This window comes from Electrophorus electricus, chromosome 10 (assembly GCF_041902795.1).
Source record: "Electrophorus electricus isolate QZ-2024a chromosome 10, ASM4190279v1, whole genome shotgun sequence".
Classification (NCBI taxonomy): Eukaryota; Metazoa; Chordata; class Actinopteri; order Gymnotiformes; family Gymnotidae; genus Electrophorus; species Electrophorus electricus.
The window spans coordinates 3581383-3597731 of NC_137506.1; the positions used below are offsets into that span (position 1 = coordinate 3581383).

At 42.4% G+C, this 16349-nt stretch overlaps 1 protein-coding gene across 1 annotated transcript in view; it reads left to right on the forward strand.

The window, feature by feature from the left end:
• The first annotated feature begins 435 nt into the window (after positions 1 to 435).
• Positions 436 to 16349, forward strand: part of pdzd8 (PDZ domain containing 8) — a 30915-nt gene continuing 15001 nt past the window's right edge. The window contains exons 1-3 of the mRNA XM_027017826.3: positions 436 to 1588; positions 11335 to 11460; positions 13730 to 13832. Coding sequence (XP_026873627.2) covers positions 711 to 1588; positions 11335 to 11460; positions 13730 to 13832 — 1107 coding nt within the window. The 5' untranslated portion in view covers positions 436 to 710. The remainder of the gene's footprint in view (positions 1589 to 11334; positions 11461 to 13729; positions 13833 to 16349) is intronic.

Sequence of the window (16349 nt, forward strand, 5' to 3'; positions counted from 1 at the left end):
ACCTACATGAACTTTAAGCAATTTATCACCCTATTTCAAAGATTTTTATCAACTTGATTAAAAACGCCAAACACATTTTAAATCGTCTTCGTTTTAACATACATACATACATACATACATATATATATATATATATATATATATATATATATATATATATATATATATATATATATATATATATACACATACATACATACATATATATATATATATATATATATATATATATATATATATATATATATATATATATATACACATACATACATACATATATATATATATATATATATATATATATATATATATATATATATATATATATATATATATATATATATATATATCATATACACACACACACACACACACACACACACACATTTTTTGCAGTGTAAACTGTAGTATAGACACAATAGTGTCAAAATGATTTGTCCGGTGACTTTTAATCAACTGAACGATTGTGCTTCCGGTCACTTATACGTTCATCAAGTTCTGGCACCGACGTAAGACAGCAGTGCCGTCATCACGCACCCAGGGCACGTCCGCCCAATCAGCTGTGGCCTCCGGAGCCCAGGAAAAAGGCAGATGATATAGCAGCTTTGTGAGCGGCCAGGTGGAACTCGCTTTTATTTTGTTAATTCGCCTAAGCCGTGAAACATGAAGTCGGTTTAACGAGGTTACAGCGACGGGGACACCGGAGAAAAATGATTTATTTGATCTTGATTTCAGCGTTTTGCGGCGCTGTTGTCACGCTGCTATTGCAGCTGGCGCTGCTGTACCGGAGGAGCCCCGAGCGCGTCGGCAGGACGGTGCAGTATGTGAAAGCCGCTCCCGATCCTGCGCTGAAAGATTACTTCAGTAACCCGCACCCGACCGAGTCGCTCCAGCAGCAGGAAAACACGACCGCCACCGCGTCCCGACCGCAAGAGGCTACCTCTCCCAAGCAACAGGACGCGAATGCCCTCGGCACCGGTGGCCCAAGACAGCCCCCTTTCCTAAACGAGCCTCTGCAAACTACCAAAGCGGAGACGTGCGGTTTCTTAAACGCAATCATCTTGTTTCTATTCCGGGAGCTCCGGGACACGCCGGTGGTCAGACACTGGATCACGAAAAAGATACGAGTAGAATTCGAGGAGCTCCTCCAGACCAAGACGGCTGGGCGCCTGCTGGAAGCGCTCAGCCTACGAGACATATCGCTGGGCAATTCCGTGCCGGTGTTCAAAACGGCTAAACTCATGAAGCCCGTCGCTGTCAACGAGGACGGCATGCCAGAGGAGCTCAATTTCGAAGTCGACCTGGAATACAACGGGGGCTTTCATCTGGCCATCGACGTAGATTTGGTGTTCGGGAAGTCCGCCTACCTGTTCGTGAAGATGACCCGGGTGGCAGGCCGTCTGAAACTGCAGTTTACCCGCATGCCTTTTACGCACTGGTCCTTCTCGTTTCTGGAGGACCCTCTGATCGACTTCGAGGTGAAGTCGCAGTTTGAAGGCCGCCCTCTGCCCCAGCTCACATCCATCATAGTGAACCAGCTAAAACGAGTCATCAAGAGGAAACACACACTGCCCAACTACAAGATAAGGTAAAAAAAACAACAACCCCTTACTGAATGACGCATGCACAGGTGCATAAGACCTACTTGGTTACTGTAGTCATTTTCGCAAACGGTCTTGTAAATCTCTTGTCTGTCATCGATTTTGGGGACGCGTGAGGTTTCTTCCGAGGTCGATGAGAGCAATTCCCTAGACAGGATTCATGCACAGGTTTGGAGAGACTGGATCAAGAGAAAGATACTAGTAGAATTTGAGAAGCTGCTTCAAACAAGCAGAGGTTTGTTTTGCTTTTTTTGTTTTGAAAAACTTTGGCTTCTCTGCTGTTAAAGTAATACAGACTCCTGATCCCAAGATGCTAAATGTCAAAGTCAAATTTATCTCTATAGCGCTATTTCCAACAGTTGTTGTAACAAAGCAGCTTTACAAATGTCCAAGTCCAAGCCCCCAGTGAGCGAGCCAAGCATGAGAATGGCATTCAGACAGAGACTAATGTGCAGGATCTCACTTATCTGCCAGCATGCAGCCTCCCTGATGTTTATTGTTTTCCCTTTATGGTGCTACAGTAGATCAACTTTAGGCAGCCAAACATTTACAGTAAAAGATCTGAATAAAAGCATTTGTAAAAAGTTTTCCTTTCAAAACCCTCTGAGTGCCTTTTGCTTCCCAATCTTTGTACAACTTTGAGCACCTGTTGCTTCTGTAAGCCTAGTAACACTGTGAGCACCTGTTGCTTCTGTAACCCTGGTAACATTGTGAGCACCTGTTGCTTCTGTAACCCTGGTAACATTGTGAGCACCTGTTGCTTCTGTAACTCTGGTAACACTGAGTGCCTGCTGGTTTTTCCTTGCAAGGATTGGTTGTCCAACCTTAGGAAGCACATTTTGGGCTGCTTCACAGCCTATGTACATTTCACAATTGTAGGGAAGTACAGAGTCTCCAGAGAAACCACATGTTTTGTGTACTTCACTACCATTTTGACTATCTACGTTGTGGTAAACTACACCACAGGGCTTTGCAGCTAAGATGTAATGGTTGTTTTATAACTTCGTGTTTCTGTCTATATGTATAGGATGTGAGTGTAGATAAGAAGCAGGAAATGCAAAGTTGTGGCACTATTCTTTCATGTTTTCTCCCTTTTCATGCAGGTCTGCTAAAAAGAAGTTAATATACAAACTCCATGCAATAATACTCACAGTGCTAAGAGTGTGGGTGTCAACAGTATAGTTTAAATATGTAAGAGTATACCTTTATTATATGCAACAAAAACAGAATAACTTTATATACGTGACAGTACAAGTACACCTAGGCTATCGGCGATACAGAGAAGAGACGGATCCTCCCCAGGATCTGACTACAGGCGCGCCAGGGAATGGGGAGATGTGAAGAGTTTTTCTCCCAAGGGAGGAGAGGTGTTTCTCTTTCTCTGGAAATCCAGAGAAAATGCAGCATGAAGGGCAGAGGAATGGCAACTAAAATGCCAAACATTTCACAGAATATGAGACATGACTTCATCTTGGGCAGTAGAAGCAGTGCAGAAAGTCTTGCTGTTTATTTCAGTAGTCTACTGCCGAGGAACAGCCATGAACACACTTTCTTGTGGTTATCTTAGCAGAGAGTAAGTATGTTTTTATTCTTTTTTTACATGAATGTGTGAGTATGTCTGCATGTACACGTGTGCACATGCAGATATTCTGAGACCTTATATTAGAAGATAGGATATATAATACAATATAGAAACAACCTACTCCGACATATATTAAGCTATATAGTAAATATTAAACATATTAAGCTATATTGTTATTGTTTTATATGTATATTAAGCTGTACTTTTGTTGCTTATGTTAAGATGTAATGTTATTCTTATGCATGTTAAGATATTAAAGGCTGGGTTCATTTGGACGGTGCGCTTGTGTGTTTCCGAAGGCCCTTTTGCTGTGTCTGATGATGCATCAGGCCACTGGCCACAGGGCTGGTCTTTTGGGTCCTTCACACCACGTTGTACTTTTGAGATGTGTTTCAAGGTTTAAAGATTATTTCTGAATGGGTAGAATCAGTTGCTGACTGAGTGGTTATGATTGCTCAGAGAGCCATAGGTGTAATCAAATTGTTGCCCAATTTGTCATTTCCTTGTGTTCTTTTTAATTATTAGTGCATTAACATAGTGTGGCACAGATGCACTTGCTGTGTAGCGGATGTTCTACCGGGTCCTACAGTGAAGTGGGGTCTGGATTCCTGATACCCGACTTTTCTTTGAACGACTACAGTTTATGTGCTGCTGTAGTCTTTTTGCTCGACTGCTGGAAGCGAAAGTGTGAACCGTGTGAGGTTTTAATGAGAGCCCAGGAAGTGCAAGCTAAATAATTTGCATCAATACTGAATATTGGACTTTATTTGAGCCCTGCCTCGCCCCGCGCCTTTGAGGATGGTATCTGGTTCTCTCCCTCCCTTCCTTTCCTCTCTAATGTCTTTGCCGGAGTTAAGGACATCAGTAAGGTAGTAGAACACCCCCCCCCCCATCAACTCTCTCACTCAACCCTGTTCTTCATCCTGCAGCTACCAATGACCTTGTGTGTAGGCTTCAAGCACTGTGTAGTATATCTGCAACCCCCTCTACTCACTGATATCTCTATCGCGATCTCTCTCTCTCTCTCTCTCTCTCTCTCTCTCTCTCTCGCACACTCTCTCTCACACACTCACACACACACACACACACACACACACACACACACACACACGCATTCTGCATTTCAAGCTCAGCATTTAAGTTCTAACTTCAGTTATACAGTACCCAGACCCTTACAGCACAGAATCAGTGTTGTTGACTCGCTCTCTCACAACCAGTTCTGCAGATATTAGCTCCCTGAAGCCAAATGCTTTATAGATTTCACAGGACAACCAACTTGCCAATGGCCTGAGCTCAGTTTCAGTGCTACACTCCTCCAGTTTTAAAACACACACACACAGACACATGCTGACGTGATCACTGGGTGTCAGGCATGTGTTATTAGGTCAGTGGTATTGACATGTTGTCTCTTTGGTCTTGCTGAGCTTGTTGGCAGAACATGCTGGAGCACCTCGGGACTTTGTGCCGAAGTCATGCGAACATTCAGGTGTTAAAAGTTTAATGGTGTTTACGGCACGCAGCCGATAAGAGTCTCGCACACACTGCAGGTCAGCTGGCACAGTGGAGTCAAAGATTTCCTTTAAATGCGGCAGTACAGCTCACCCCCAACACCCAGAGGCTCACTTTATTTGCAGTGCCTGCCATGTGAACTTGAAGGGTGTGTGTTTGTTTGGAGAAGAATTATCACACAGGAAAGCTTCTGTTTGGGCTGGAAGATCGAGGCAGAAACCACAGTAGACTTTGACATTTTTTTTCCTTTTTTGGTTTTAGCCAATCAGATATTGTGAATGATTGATTGATTGATTGATTGATTGATAGAAAGAGAGAGGGAGAGACTTAAAAGTGCACAAGTATAAAAACATTTTTTTTAACTTTATTTTGAGATATATTTTAGCTATTTTTAAGATGTATTTTTAGCTATATTTTATAAATGTAAGAAACTGTTTTTAAAATATATATCTATTTTTAACTTTGTGTTATGTTTCCCAAGGTTAATGAGAATGGATTTGCCATAAATAAACATCGCTCATCATTGTATCAGTTCTTCCTCAACTCAACTCAAATATGCGTCCTGCCTCAGCTCAACTCAACTCGCATATGCGCCCTGAATTAAATGAATTAATCCTGAATACCATCCAGTACCAAGTCACAGAAGGGCAGAGAGGAGTCACCCAGCGTAGAGTCGATTCAGAGGTGGAGTAGTATGAGTGGAGTTCGGTGTTGGGGAGATCTTCACGTAAGGAAGTGGAGAGTTATTAAGCGATTTCAAACTGCTTACTTCTGTAGTTTCTCACCCTGTATGTGCATAAAAATGGCTAAAAATGAGCAGAAGAGAAGCCTCGCTACGAAACGTGTCGAGACTCTGCTCCTGAACGAGGGCACAAGCACTTCGACCACGTGCACATGAAACCGGCTTTGCCAACATCCCCATCAGTTTGTTGAGCACATGCTTTGGCCGTAGTTTGTTTTGATTAGCAGCTCATTTTGATAGTGCAGTTTGTTTTGCAGTTATTATAAGCATGCAAATGTAATTTGTTTTATTTCCCATAGTACGCTGCTAAATAAATAAGGTACTTCATCATGGGGGTTACTTTTATATTATTATTATTATTATAGTATTTATAGGCATGCAGGCATACTCCAAATAGTGAAATAAAAAACCAGACAAATTGTTTAATAGCAGTTATTTGTAGGACAATGAATTGTCAGCTAAAATGTCGTGATAGTGACAGGCTTGCCAGCAGTGCAGACTACAGGCTAGTGGGGTCAGAGGTATTTCTTTGTGGGGACTATAGGTGCCGATCACCCACGTACTCCACTAAACTGCTTTATTTCTGCTTCAGTTTTCCGCTATTTTTGGACACGCACTTACTGTCTTCCTCTTTAAAAAAACAAAACAAAAACCCTCCCCCTCTTTCTCTCGCTTTCGTATGCTGTCACTCTCTCTCCCTCTTTTTTTAATTTTGCCTTACTAGTCATCAGGACGACGGTTTTCTTTTCCACTCGGAAAACGGGACGTCACCGTGACATTTCAGCGGTGCGGATCCATCGCATCACGAAGCCTGTGACGTAACGGCACGTATTCGGTTCGCGACTGTGCAGTCGAGTGGTAACGAAACGGTCTGATTTTTACGCCCCTAATTAAAAGGTCCGTCACGCCACTCCCCGTCTAATGAACAGTGTCATTAGATACTGGAGCTCCTTGCGTAATGATTGTAAACAAAGCGTGATGAGCTAACCCCTAGTAAACAAAGGCAAGAATCGCAATGAAGTTCCATGTTTGTTCAAAGCAATTGTAAGAAGTAGCTACCATAAAGACTACAATAGTTGTAAGTAATTGTAAATAATTGTAATTCTAAAACTGTAATTATATGTATTGTATCAATAAAGTTTCTAAGGCTCAGCCTCTCTACTACTGATCTCTATGGCCCCCCAGTGCAAAGATGGTCTATATTTGTTACTTCCTTCTTAATCGAAGACGTGGTACGCACTCACAACAGTACCGGTATATCTACACACACATGTTAAGATACTAGAGTTTGCTTATCCTCATTACAGTCTGAGGAACAATCGCTGTTCTTGGCAGCGTAGTTAAGGTGTTGGGGGTTGTAGTTGTTATGGTGTAGATTATGTTGGGGTCTAGGCCTTGAGAATACAGGTGTACAGGAATTGGGAGTTGGGGTATAGGGGTTGGGGGTGTAGGGATTGGGGTTGCAGGAATTGGGGGTTAGTATATAGGGGTCGTGGGGGCATAGGGATGGGGTGTGTAGAGATTAGGGATCCTGAGTCTAGAGGGCAGGGGTATAAGGGTTGTGGGTATAAGGATTAGGGCTCGGGGGTGTAGGGATTAAGGATATACTGGTTGGGCTATAGGGATTACATCTTGTGGGTATGGAGTTGTAGCGGTTGGGGGTATAGGGATTTGGGGTTGGGGTATAGGAGTTAGGAGTTCGGGGATTAGGGTTGGGGGTAGGGTCGAGTGTCCGGTACTAATATGGAACTTGTTGCTGCACGATCACTATTTACTGGACCGAATTGCAATGCAGATTTTGGTGCCTCGTTTTGGCGCTAATTAAGTGGATTGTTCAGTACATGATTTTTCACATACTCGGGATGTGTTTAACTAGCCAAGGCGTGTTTGGAAATTGGCCCACGACACTGGCGCTGATAAGGTTGCTGTCCTAAAGGGGAAGGATACATGAAGCTACAATTGGAAGTTTATTCTCAAACTCAGAAAGATGCTGAGTTTCTGGGAGAGGCATGCTCACCTAGCACGCTTATGGAACCTAGCATGTACCCGTCTTCGGGTACTTTTTCCCCCGCTGTGTCCACCTAAACGACCCCTAAGCGGACAGTGAAGGGCTGTGAGTTGTTTCTAAGCAGGGGCGCTATGAATCATTCAGCAAATGTGGCGTGGAAGGAAACCAAAGAGATGAAGGATATGCAACGATGGGTTAATTTGAGACTCAGGACAATAAGGTAGTGTGGAGTTGCCGTGTCACAGTATTCCTTAACCTATATGCAGTGATCTGTTAACCAGTATGCAGTAATCTCATAATCTATGCAATAATTTGTTAATGTATATGCAGTAATCTGTTAATGTATATGCAGTAATCTCATAATCTATGCAGTAATTTGGTTAATGTATATGCAGTAATCTGTTAACCTATATGCAGTAATCTCATAATCTATGCAGTAATCTGTTAATGTATATGCAATAATCTGTTAACCTATATGCAGTAATCTCATAATCTATGCAGTAATCTGTTAATGTATATGCAATAATCTGTTAACCTATATGCAGTAATCTCATAATCTATGCAGTAATATGTTAATGTATATGCAATAATCTGTTAACCTATATGCAGTAATCTCATAATCTATGCAGTAATCTGTAATGTATATGCAATAATCTGTTAACCTATATGCAGTAATCTCATAATCTATGCAGTAATCTGTTAATGTATATGCAGTAATATGTTAATGTATATGCAGTAATCTGTTAACCTATATGCAGTAATCTCATAATATATGCAGTAATCTCATAATCTATGCAGTAATCTGTTAACCTATATGCAGTAATCTGTTAATGTATATGCAGTAATCTGTTAACCTATATGCAGTAATCTCATAATCTATGCAGTAATCTGTTAACCTATATGCAGTGATCTCATAATCTATGCAGTGATGTTAACCTATATGTAGTGATCTCATAATCTATGCAGTGATCTGTTAACCTATATGCAGTGATCTCATAATCTATGCAGTAATCTGTTAATGTATATGCAGTGATCTATTAACCTATATGCAGTAATCTCATAATCTATGCAGTGATCTGTTAACGTATATGCAGTGATCTGTTAACCTATATGCAGTGATCTCAATCTATGCAGTAATATGTTAATGTATATGCAGTGATCTATTAACCTATATGCAGTGATCTGTTAACCTATATGCAGTGATCTCATAATCTATGCAGTAATCTGTTAACCTATATGCAGTGATCTGTTAACCTATATGCAGTGATCTCTCAAAACACCACAGATCTCTTTACACACCTTTTCACTTTGTGGCCCCGTTGTACTGTTCATCATAGGGGACGGCGTGGCGTGTTGCTGTGTTGAGGATGCTGTGTTGCCATGATGGGGATGGCCTGTTTCTGTGATGGGTAGAACTTCCATGCAGGTAGACTGCATCTTTGGTTGTCCCCTGAACTCCAGGCTTCTGGGGGATTTTCGGGTCTGGCAAACTGTACAGCTACACGGGGAAATTATACGGTAGAGTTCTACGCCGCGTTCTGCGCTGAAGTGGTAGTGGTCCAAGACTGGTACGACTGCACCATGTCCACAAAGAACATTTAAACCCTGCAGTGGTGACTCTACCTGCTCAGTCTGATGTTTACGGGCAAAGAAGCTTCAAACTGTGTGACATTCTGCAGCCATTTTGCCATGGAGAATGGAACACCACTGGGTCAGCCTGCAAGAGACCATTTCTCCCACTCTTCTCCCGTTCTCTCTCTCTCTCTCTCTCTCTCTCTCTCTCTCTCTCTCTCTCTCTCTCTCTCTCTCTCTCTCTCTCTCTCTCTCTCCCGCTCCATGCTTCCTCCCCCCGGTGGTGCCTGACACATCCTAAATGCTTGTATGAGTATCTGTGTCTGTGAGTGTTGCATTTTTAATGCTGTGTGTGTGTGTGGAGAGTAAGTGATAGGGGCACCTAGTGTGGCTTTCATTTGCTCTGGAACAAACAGCTGGTTCAACTTCACTACAGTGTGTGTGTGTGTGTCAGCAACCCTATGGGTAAACTGTCCTCCCTCTCATGTAACCCACACTCTCCTGTCACTGTATCCTGAAGACCACTGACCCACACCGCCCCCTGCTGGCTGCTGCCCAAACTACACTTGTCCCTCTAATCAAGAGTCTTGCAGGGCAGAGAGGTGCAGCTGCCAGCCCTTACACAGTGGGTCGAATTTCGGGAGTGTGTGTGTGTGTGTGTGTGAGAGAGAGAGGGAGGGAGGGGGGGTACAATCTTTTGTGAAACATCTTTTGTCCTGAGTTTGGAATGTCTGATCCATGATTCAAGATGAGGTCACTTCCTGCTTCCCTCTGAAGGTCCAAGTATTACGTACCCTGGCCTCTTCTGATAATGGCACATTGCTTCCAAACTGGAGTTTTTTTGTGCCCTTGTTGATGAGGATTTTGTTGGACTTCACCAACACTCACATTAAGATGATAACCTATGAGACCACACACACACACACACACACACACTATGAGGTGAGGTCTGGATTTGGGTTACAGTTGTTATTTGCTTTATGTTAACTGCTAATTAATGGAGCTGGGCTTGATGTGTCTAAGGTTGCTGTGCCTCTCAGGCTAATAAAACCATGTGACCTGTGTGTAGGGTTACTCCAGATCCCCTTCAGTATTTATATGATCAGGAATTTACGCTTTGTAAATGTCATCATTTGAAGCCTCTTTCAGTATTCTCATGATGCCTATAGAGGGGAACTGGAGATGTGATAAAACAGACTATTGCTTACTGACCTAACGACCTGATGATGTAAACGATAATGCTCTGGATAACCCACATTACCCAACTCAACCCAATAACCCAAAATTTTCTTTCTGTGGAATAAAGCATCTGTTAACTGTAGAATCTTACCATCAGACAAGGTATTTATTATATAAATGTATGGGATTTAATGAGATGAGATTGAAACAACTCTCTGTGCAAAACTACAGGAAAAAGAATTGGGGGTTGCTTTGCCTTGTCCTGTTCATTTGGTAATATGTTAAATTATTAAACAAAACATTTAATTAATTATGTAAAGCACTTTCCATGTAAAGTGGTGCCCGTGTGGCTAGAGTGTGTGGGTACTAATGTGGTGGGGGGCTTCCTGTTTCCTTGTGTTGCAGGCCTTTATGACTGCTAAAACAGCAAGAACTATGCGGTTCTGGTTCCGTGTACAAGGCTAATGAACAGCTCTCCGTGACGGCACTTGAGTTTTTCTTGTGTGTGTGTGTGTGTGTGTGTGTGTGTGTGTGTTGTTGGGTGGTGCTCTGGTCAGTGTGTTTGCTGGTAATACAGAGTGGCCACTGTGTGTGTGTGAATGTGCTTGTGCGTATGCGTGTTTGTGTTTGCTGGTCATTGTGTTTGTAGGCATGTGTGATGATCAGTGTTTGTGTATAAGTGTGTGTGTGTGTGTGTGTGTGTGTGTGTGTGTGTGTGAGAGAGAGAGAGAGAGAGAGAGAGGGAGGGAGAGAGAGAGAGATGAATTACATTACAGAGGTGCTACACCCTCTTAGAACACAACTAATTGCATAAACTGTTTGCCAGATGTACTTGGCTGTGTGACTTGGCCATCCAACAGAGGAAGTTACAGTCATTGCTCAAGGACCACAAATCTCATCTGATCATGTGAAAGGCATTTACGTAACTTCCCTCTAGATCGAAAAAGTCAGTTGGCTGCTATGAGCGATCACTATTGAAAGGGATTGTTTCGGTTGTCCTTAATGATACTGTTGGGATTACTGTGAAAGATACTGTAACACAGCCACTGAAGCCCTGCACGGTTGCCTGCTGTTTTGTCACTCTGTGCAGTTGTTTGTCAGACGGATGATTGACAGCAGTCTGCCTCTTTTTGATTGACAGGTACAAGCCCTTCTTCCCATTCCAAGTGCAGCCGACACCGGCGTCGTCATGTGAGCCGGCGTTCTCGATCGGAGACATGCGATTGGTGGAAGGACGCCTCCGTGTGACCCTTGTTGAATGCAGCAGGTAGGAGGAGCTCCGGCTCTGACGCAACAGAAGTGTGCGGATGCTATGCTAATGAGAATTCCACAACCTCGCAGTGCCTGAGTCTTCGAAGGGTTCTAACTCTCTCTCACATGTGGTTGCACCAGCCAGCACTCTGACAAAACAGAAGAATATTACTTGCTCGTAAATCACTTAGCAAAAGGGTTAACATGAATCAGCACCACTTTATAGTGATGGTTAGTCATCAAAGCGTCCGTAGTCAAAGTTGAGTGGGTTCAACTACAAAGCTGGATTGCTAAGCAGAGGATGATGTAGTGTATGTGTCTGTGTGTGTGGGCTTAGCTAAGCAAGGCCCTGGACTGGTGAAGTTATTTTGGCTTCAGCCCAACACCTTATCATTCACACAGTCTTTTCAAGCGACGTCTATCTGGATTGTATCCTGATTCGAGTCTAATCACATCGCTTAGTGAGTGCTGTTTACAGCAAAAAGGCAAATTCGAAGCTTGTGTTTCCGCTTTGTGGGTCCTGGTTTGCTACAAGGAGGAACGTGATGTGTTGGGAGGGGTTTTGGTTTGCAACTGTGGCTTAAACAGACAGCTCCATTGACACTCATAACATCTGGCTAGAATGTGATTCTGACCATGTCTTGAAGTGGTGTGTCCCCACTATTAAGTATTTACACAGTTCTGGGTCAGAGCCATGCTGACTCGGGTTTCGTAGGCCCTGTTCATGCCTGCTAATGTGAGCTGTGTGCTGGAGCTTACCTGCTGGTGAGATCAACTTCTGTTGCTGTCCTATGCTGCCACCTGGCAGTGAGCCCCAGTTACTGCATACTATCACCACATTACCTGTGGGTTAGCATGTAAAGTCTTGGTAGGCTGTTTCTTTGTTTGGTGATCTGATGAAATTCTAGAGAATTTTATTATAGAGCATGTAATGTTTTTTTCTCTCTCTCTCTCTCTCTCTCTCTCTCTCTCTCCACACACAGACACACACACACACACACACACACACACACACACAAACTACCCCACCAACATAGGTATCTGTGTGGTGGTAGAAAGAGTCGCTCATTAATAATGCATGTAGTCGGCCATTTATGAGGTCAACCCTATCCTGACACACACCCAGGGTGTGCGTGTGTGTGCGAAACTTTGCTGTTGCTGTGTGTCCACCTCTAGCTGATGCAGCGTGTTGACATAATTGGCACAGAGTAGCTTGCTGGCTGCAGCCAGAAAGTTTGAATCCGGTCCAGTACCGAATGTCCGAGGTTCCGTCTTTGTTGAGCTCACGATCGTCGAGGTCTCCTCTGTCGTGACTGTGTTCACCTTTACCCGTTTGTTCTGTTCTGCAGTGCCTCCAAAATCATGTTTTGCATTTGACTGAATCAAGTCGCATGTATGCCGATTGACCCTGGCTGTCTGAGAATGGAGGGAAAGTTTCCTCTCTTCAGTAATGTCGGGCCAGCAGACTGCAGACTATAAGTGGGCGTGTCTTCAAGGCCTTGTATGGAAATGTAGGCGGAACTTTAAGGCCATGAATTCCATGTAATTCATGGAACTCATAATTTTCAGCACTACAGTGTGCTTTTATTTATTTTACATTTATTGATTTATTTTCCTCCTTTATCTTGGCACTTTATAAGTTTAATTTGGATTTATGAACTTTATATCTTTTATTAAACATAATTGAACTTTTTTCTATTTAATATTTTATTTCTTTAAATTTACTTTAGTTTGATAAAATACATTAAAAGATGATTCATTCTTTTATTAAAATTTTTTTTAAATTCATTTTCTATTTAAGCCAACTATATAACTATATTTTAAAATATTGTTTTTGTAACTTTTTAATTATTTCGGCGAAAATCTACCAGAGATGATGGATCTTGAGATGTAATAAACTTTATTATTCCTGTTATTTTAATGTCTGTGAAAAGCATTTTACAGTTGCCACTGTTTATTACAAGTGCTATATAAATAAACTGGCCTCGCCGTGAATTTGACGTTATAAATAAACATAGGGTTAGGGTTAGTCCATATGTGTACTCCAACACCCCCATGAGTTACGCTTAACGACGGCCGTCCTGTCTGTGGTCTTCAGTCAGGCTTGTGGTATACAGTTTCCTCCACTAGAGGGCGCTGGAAGACCAAAGGAGACAAACGGCGTCTTTGCTGGTCATTTAAAAGGAGAACTGATCAATATCTGAGAGCCAGTTTTAACACACTCTCTCTCTCTCTCTCTCTCTCTCTCTCTCTCTCTCTCTCTCTCTCTCTCTCTCCCTCTCCAGGTTGTTTATTCTGGGTTCGTATGAGAGGAAGACATACGTTCACTGCACTATCGAGCTCAGCAGGCAGGAATGGCGGGAAAAACCCCGCAGCTCCATTAAAACGGTACACACACAAACAAACAAACAAACAAAACAAATAAATATTCACCTTTCTTTTATTTCTCCGCCTCTCTCTCCATGTCTCACACACTACCCTAACCCTAGTTTCCCCACACAACCACTGGACACAGATGTAGGATTATGTCCCAAAGTGCCATTGTTGAACAAAAAGGCAATAATCCAATATGTTCCAATAATCCAGTTTGACATTTATAGCTAAATGAGATGTAGAGCAAACATTTACTGATTATTGCAATTTAGAGGAATTAACATTCTCAAATGGTTTTCTCTCTTCTTCCTGACACTGAAAATGGAAACGTTAATGGTTTCATTTTGAGCCATTTTACACATCCACCTTCATCCCCTTCCTCCTGTGTGTAATGGAAAAATATAACTGTATATAATAAACATTATTTGTATTATATTATTACAGTAGTATATAATATAACTTTCTTTAATTCATTAACCATAAGCTAGGTTTTACATAATGTCTTTTAACATTTTTTTTCCTGTGCTCAGATGGCAAAAAAAAAACAGTGTTTGTCATCCACTAGGGGGCAGTAGCACCAATGAAATTGTAAATGAGCCTTACCCAGCCGTTTCTGAAGCTTACGGCGTACTTATTTATAAGAGTAATCAGTTCTTCACTTTAAGATGATCTATAAACGTGAAGATTTGCAGGAAAGGGAGTTTAAGGTTCAGAGTTGATGTTCCATTATGGTGAAAAGGCGTAAAGTAGGCGTTATGGTGAGAGACACGATTCAGGCAGCAAAATGCTACTGTGCAGCTTCATTAAACCAGCCACAATAGGCTTTGTGTACATGAAAGGGAGTGTGTGTGTGGGTGTGCGCATGCGTGTGTAGAGTATAAACCTGTGAGCGTGTGTGGTTGTGTGTGTTTGGGGGGGGGGGATTGCTTGTGTGTGTGCTTCGGGTGGTTGTGTGTGAATGAGATGTGTAACACCATTGTGTCTGATATGAACAATGCATGATTATCCATTATTCATTCAGTTAATGATAAAAAAAAAAGGAATCTTTGATATTATGAATTGGTGTGTGTGTGTGTGTGTGTGAGGTGTGTATACTTGTATCTGAATTTGCAGGTGTGTGGGTGGCACAGCTATTCAGATGCAGATTGGGGTGTGTGTGTGTGTGTGTGTGCGCACGTGTGTGCAGATACATCTGTGTGTGTGTATGTGCGCACGTGTGTGCAGATACGTGTGTGTGTGCGCACGTGCGTGCAGATACATCTGTGTGTGTGTGTGTGTGTGTGTGTTTTATCAGGACCTTCCAGACTTTGGGAATAGGAGTCCTCAGCAGGGTCTCAAACAGGGATTATTACTGTACCATCTGGAAAAGGTCACACACTCTCTGTTTCTCGCTCTGTGCTGCTCTCCCCCTCTCTATCTCTCTCTCTCTCCCCCTCCCTCTCTCCCCTTTCTCTCTCTCTCTCTCTCTCTCTCTCACTCTCTCTCTCTGTCAAGTCAAGATGGCTTTATTGGCATGATTGTCCAAAGCAACACTGGAAGTTCCATTTCAGAAAATTAATATAATTTAGCATATTCAAAAGCTGATGAGTAACTGCATTAATAAAACAAGCACAACCACCAGTAATAATAGTAGTAGTGATGATGATAATAATAATGATAATAATAGTAGTAATAATCATAATCTTTGACAGTAAGAAGATACTCTACCAATTCATACACTCTGTTTAGGGCTCTGGGACTGGTCTTTAAATGCATCCAGGAAAGCACTTTTTTGTATGTTTATTGATGGTGTAAATTGGCTTAATTCTGCCCTGAATAGAATGTCCCTCTCTTGTACGGTGAGTCCAGGGGATCTAGACTTGCTACTTTATAAAGTATATAATGCAGTTGTAATGTAATCCCTCATGCCAAATGGAATCAAATGCCTTCTGAAAAATCAATAATACCGTGTTACAGAGGCAGTTACCCTACCCGGGACTCGAACCAAGGCCTGACAGGCGGTAGACGTGAGCTCTGGCCACGAGACCACAGAGCCAGCTCCCTGAAAGAGAGTGTTGCATGTTTATTGCACAGGGTGTGCAGGATGGAAATGAGCACTCATTATTTGACCGTTATTTGGAATTTGACTCTCACTGGGGACATTTGTGTTCCTTAAGGAATGTGAAAACCCTCGTAGTTAAAATGCTACTAAACATGCTACTAAACACCTTCCCCAGATTCCCCCCCGCCCCAAACACACACACCCACACGAATGCCTCTGAATTTGTTCGGGTCAGTTAGTCTCCATTCTTGTGAACTGGGGTTATAAGCCCCTGGCTCCAGACGTCAGGAGAACAGAACAAAAGTAAGTCATATGTAAAAAGGGGTCAAAGAAAAAAATGACTTCCTGTTCCATTTCCATTAGGGCACAGGGGTCTCTTCTCTCTTGGTATCCATGTTTTGTGGTGTCTGCCTCTTTCCACTTCCACACTGTGGTCACTTGTTGTAGATTTAGCTACAAAGGTCCCTGCTTCAGCCCTTCAGCTGGTACAG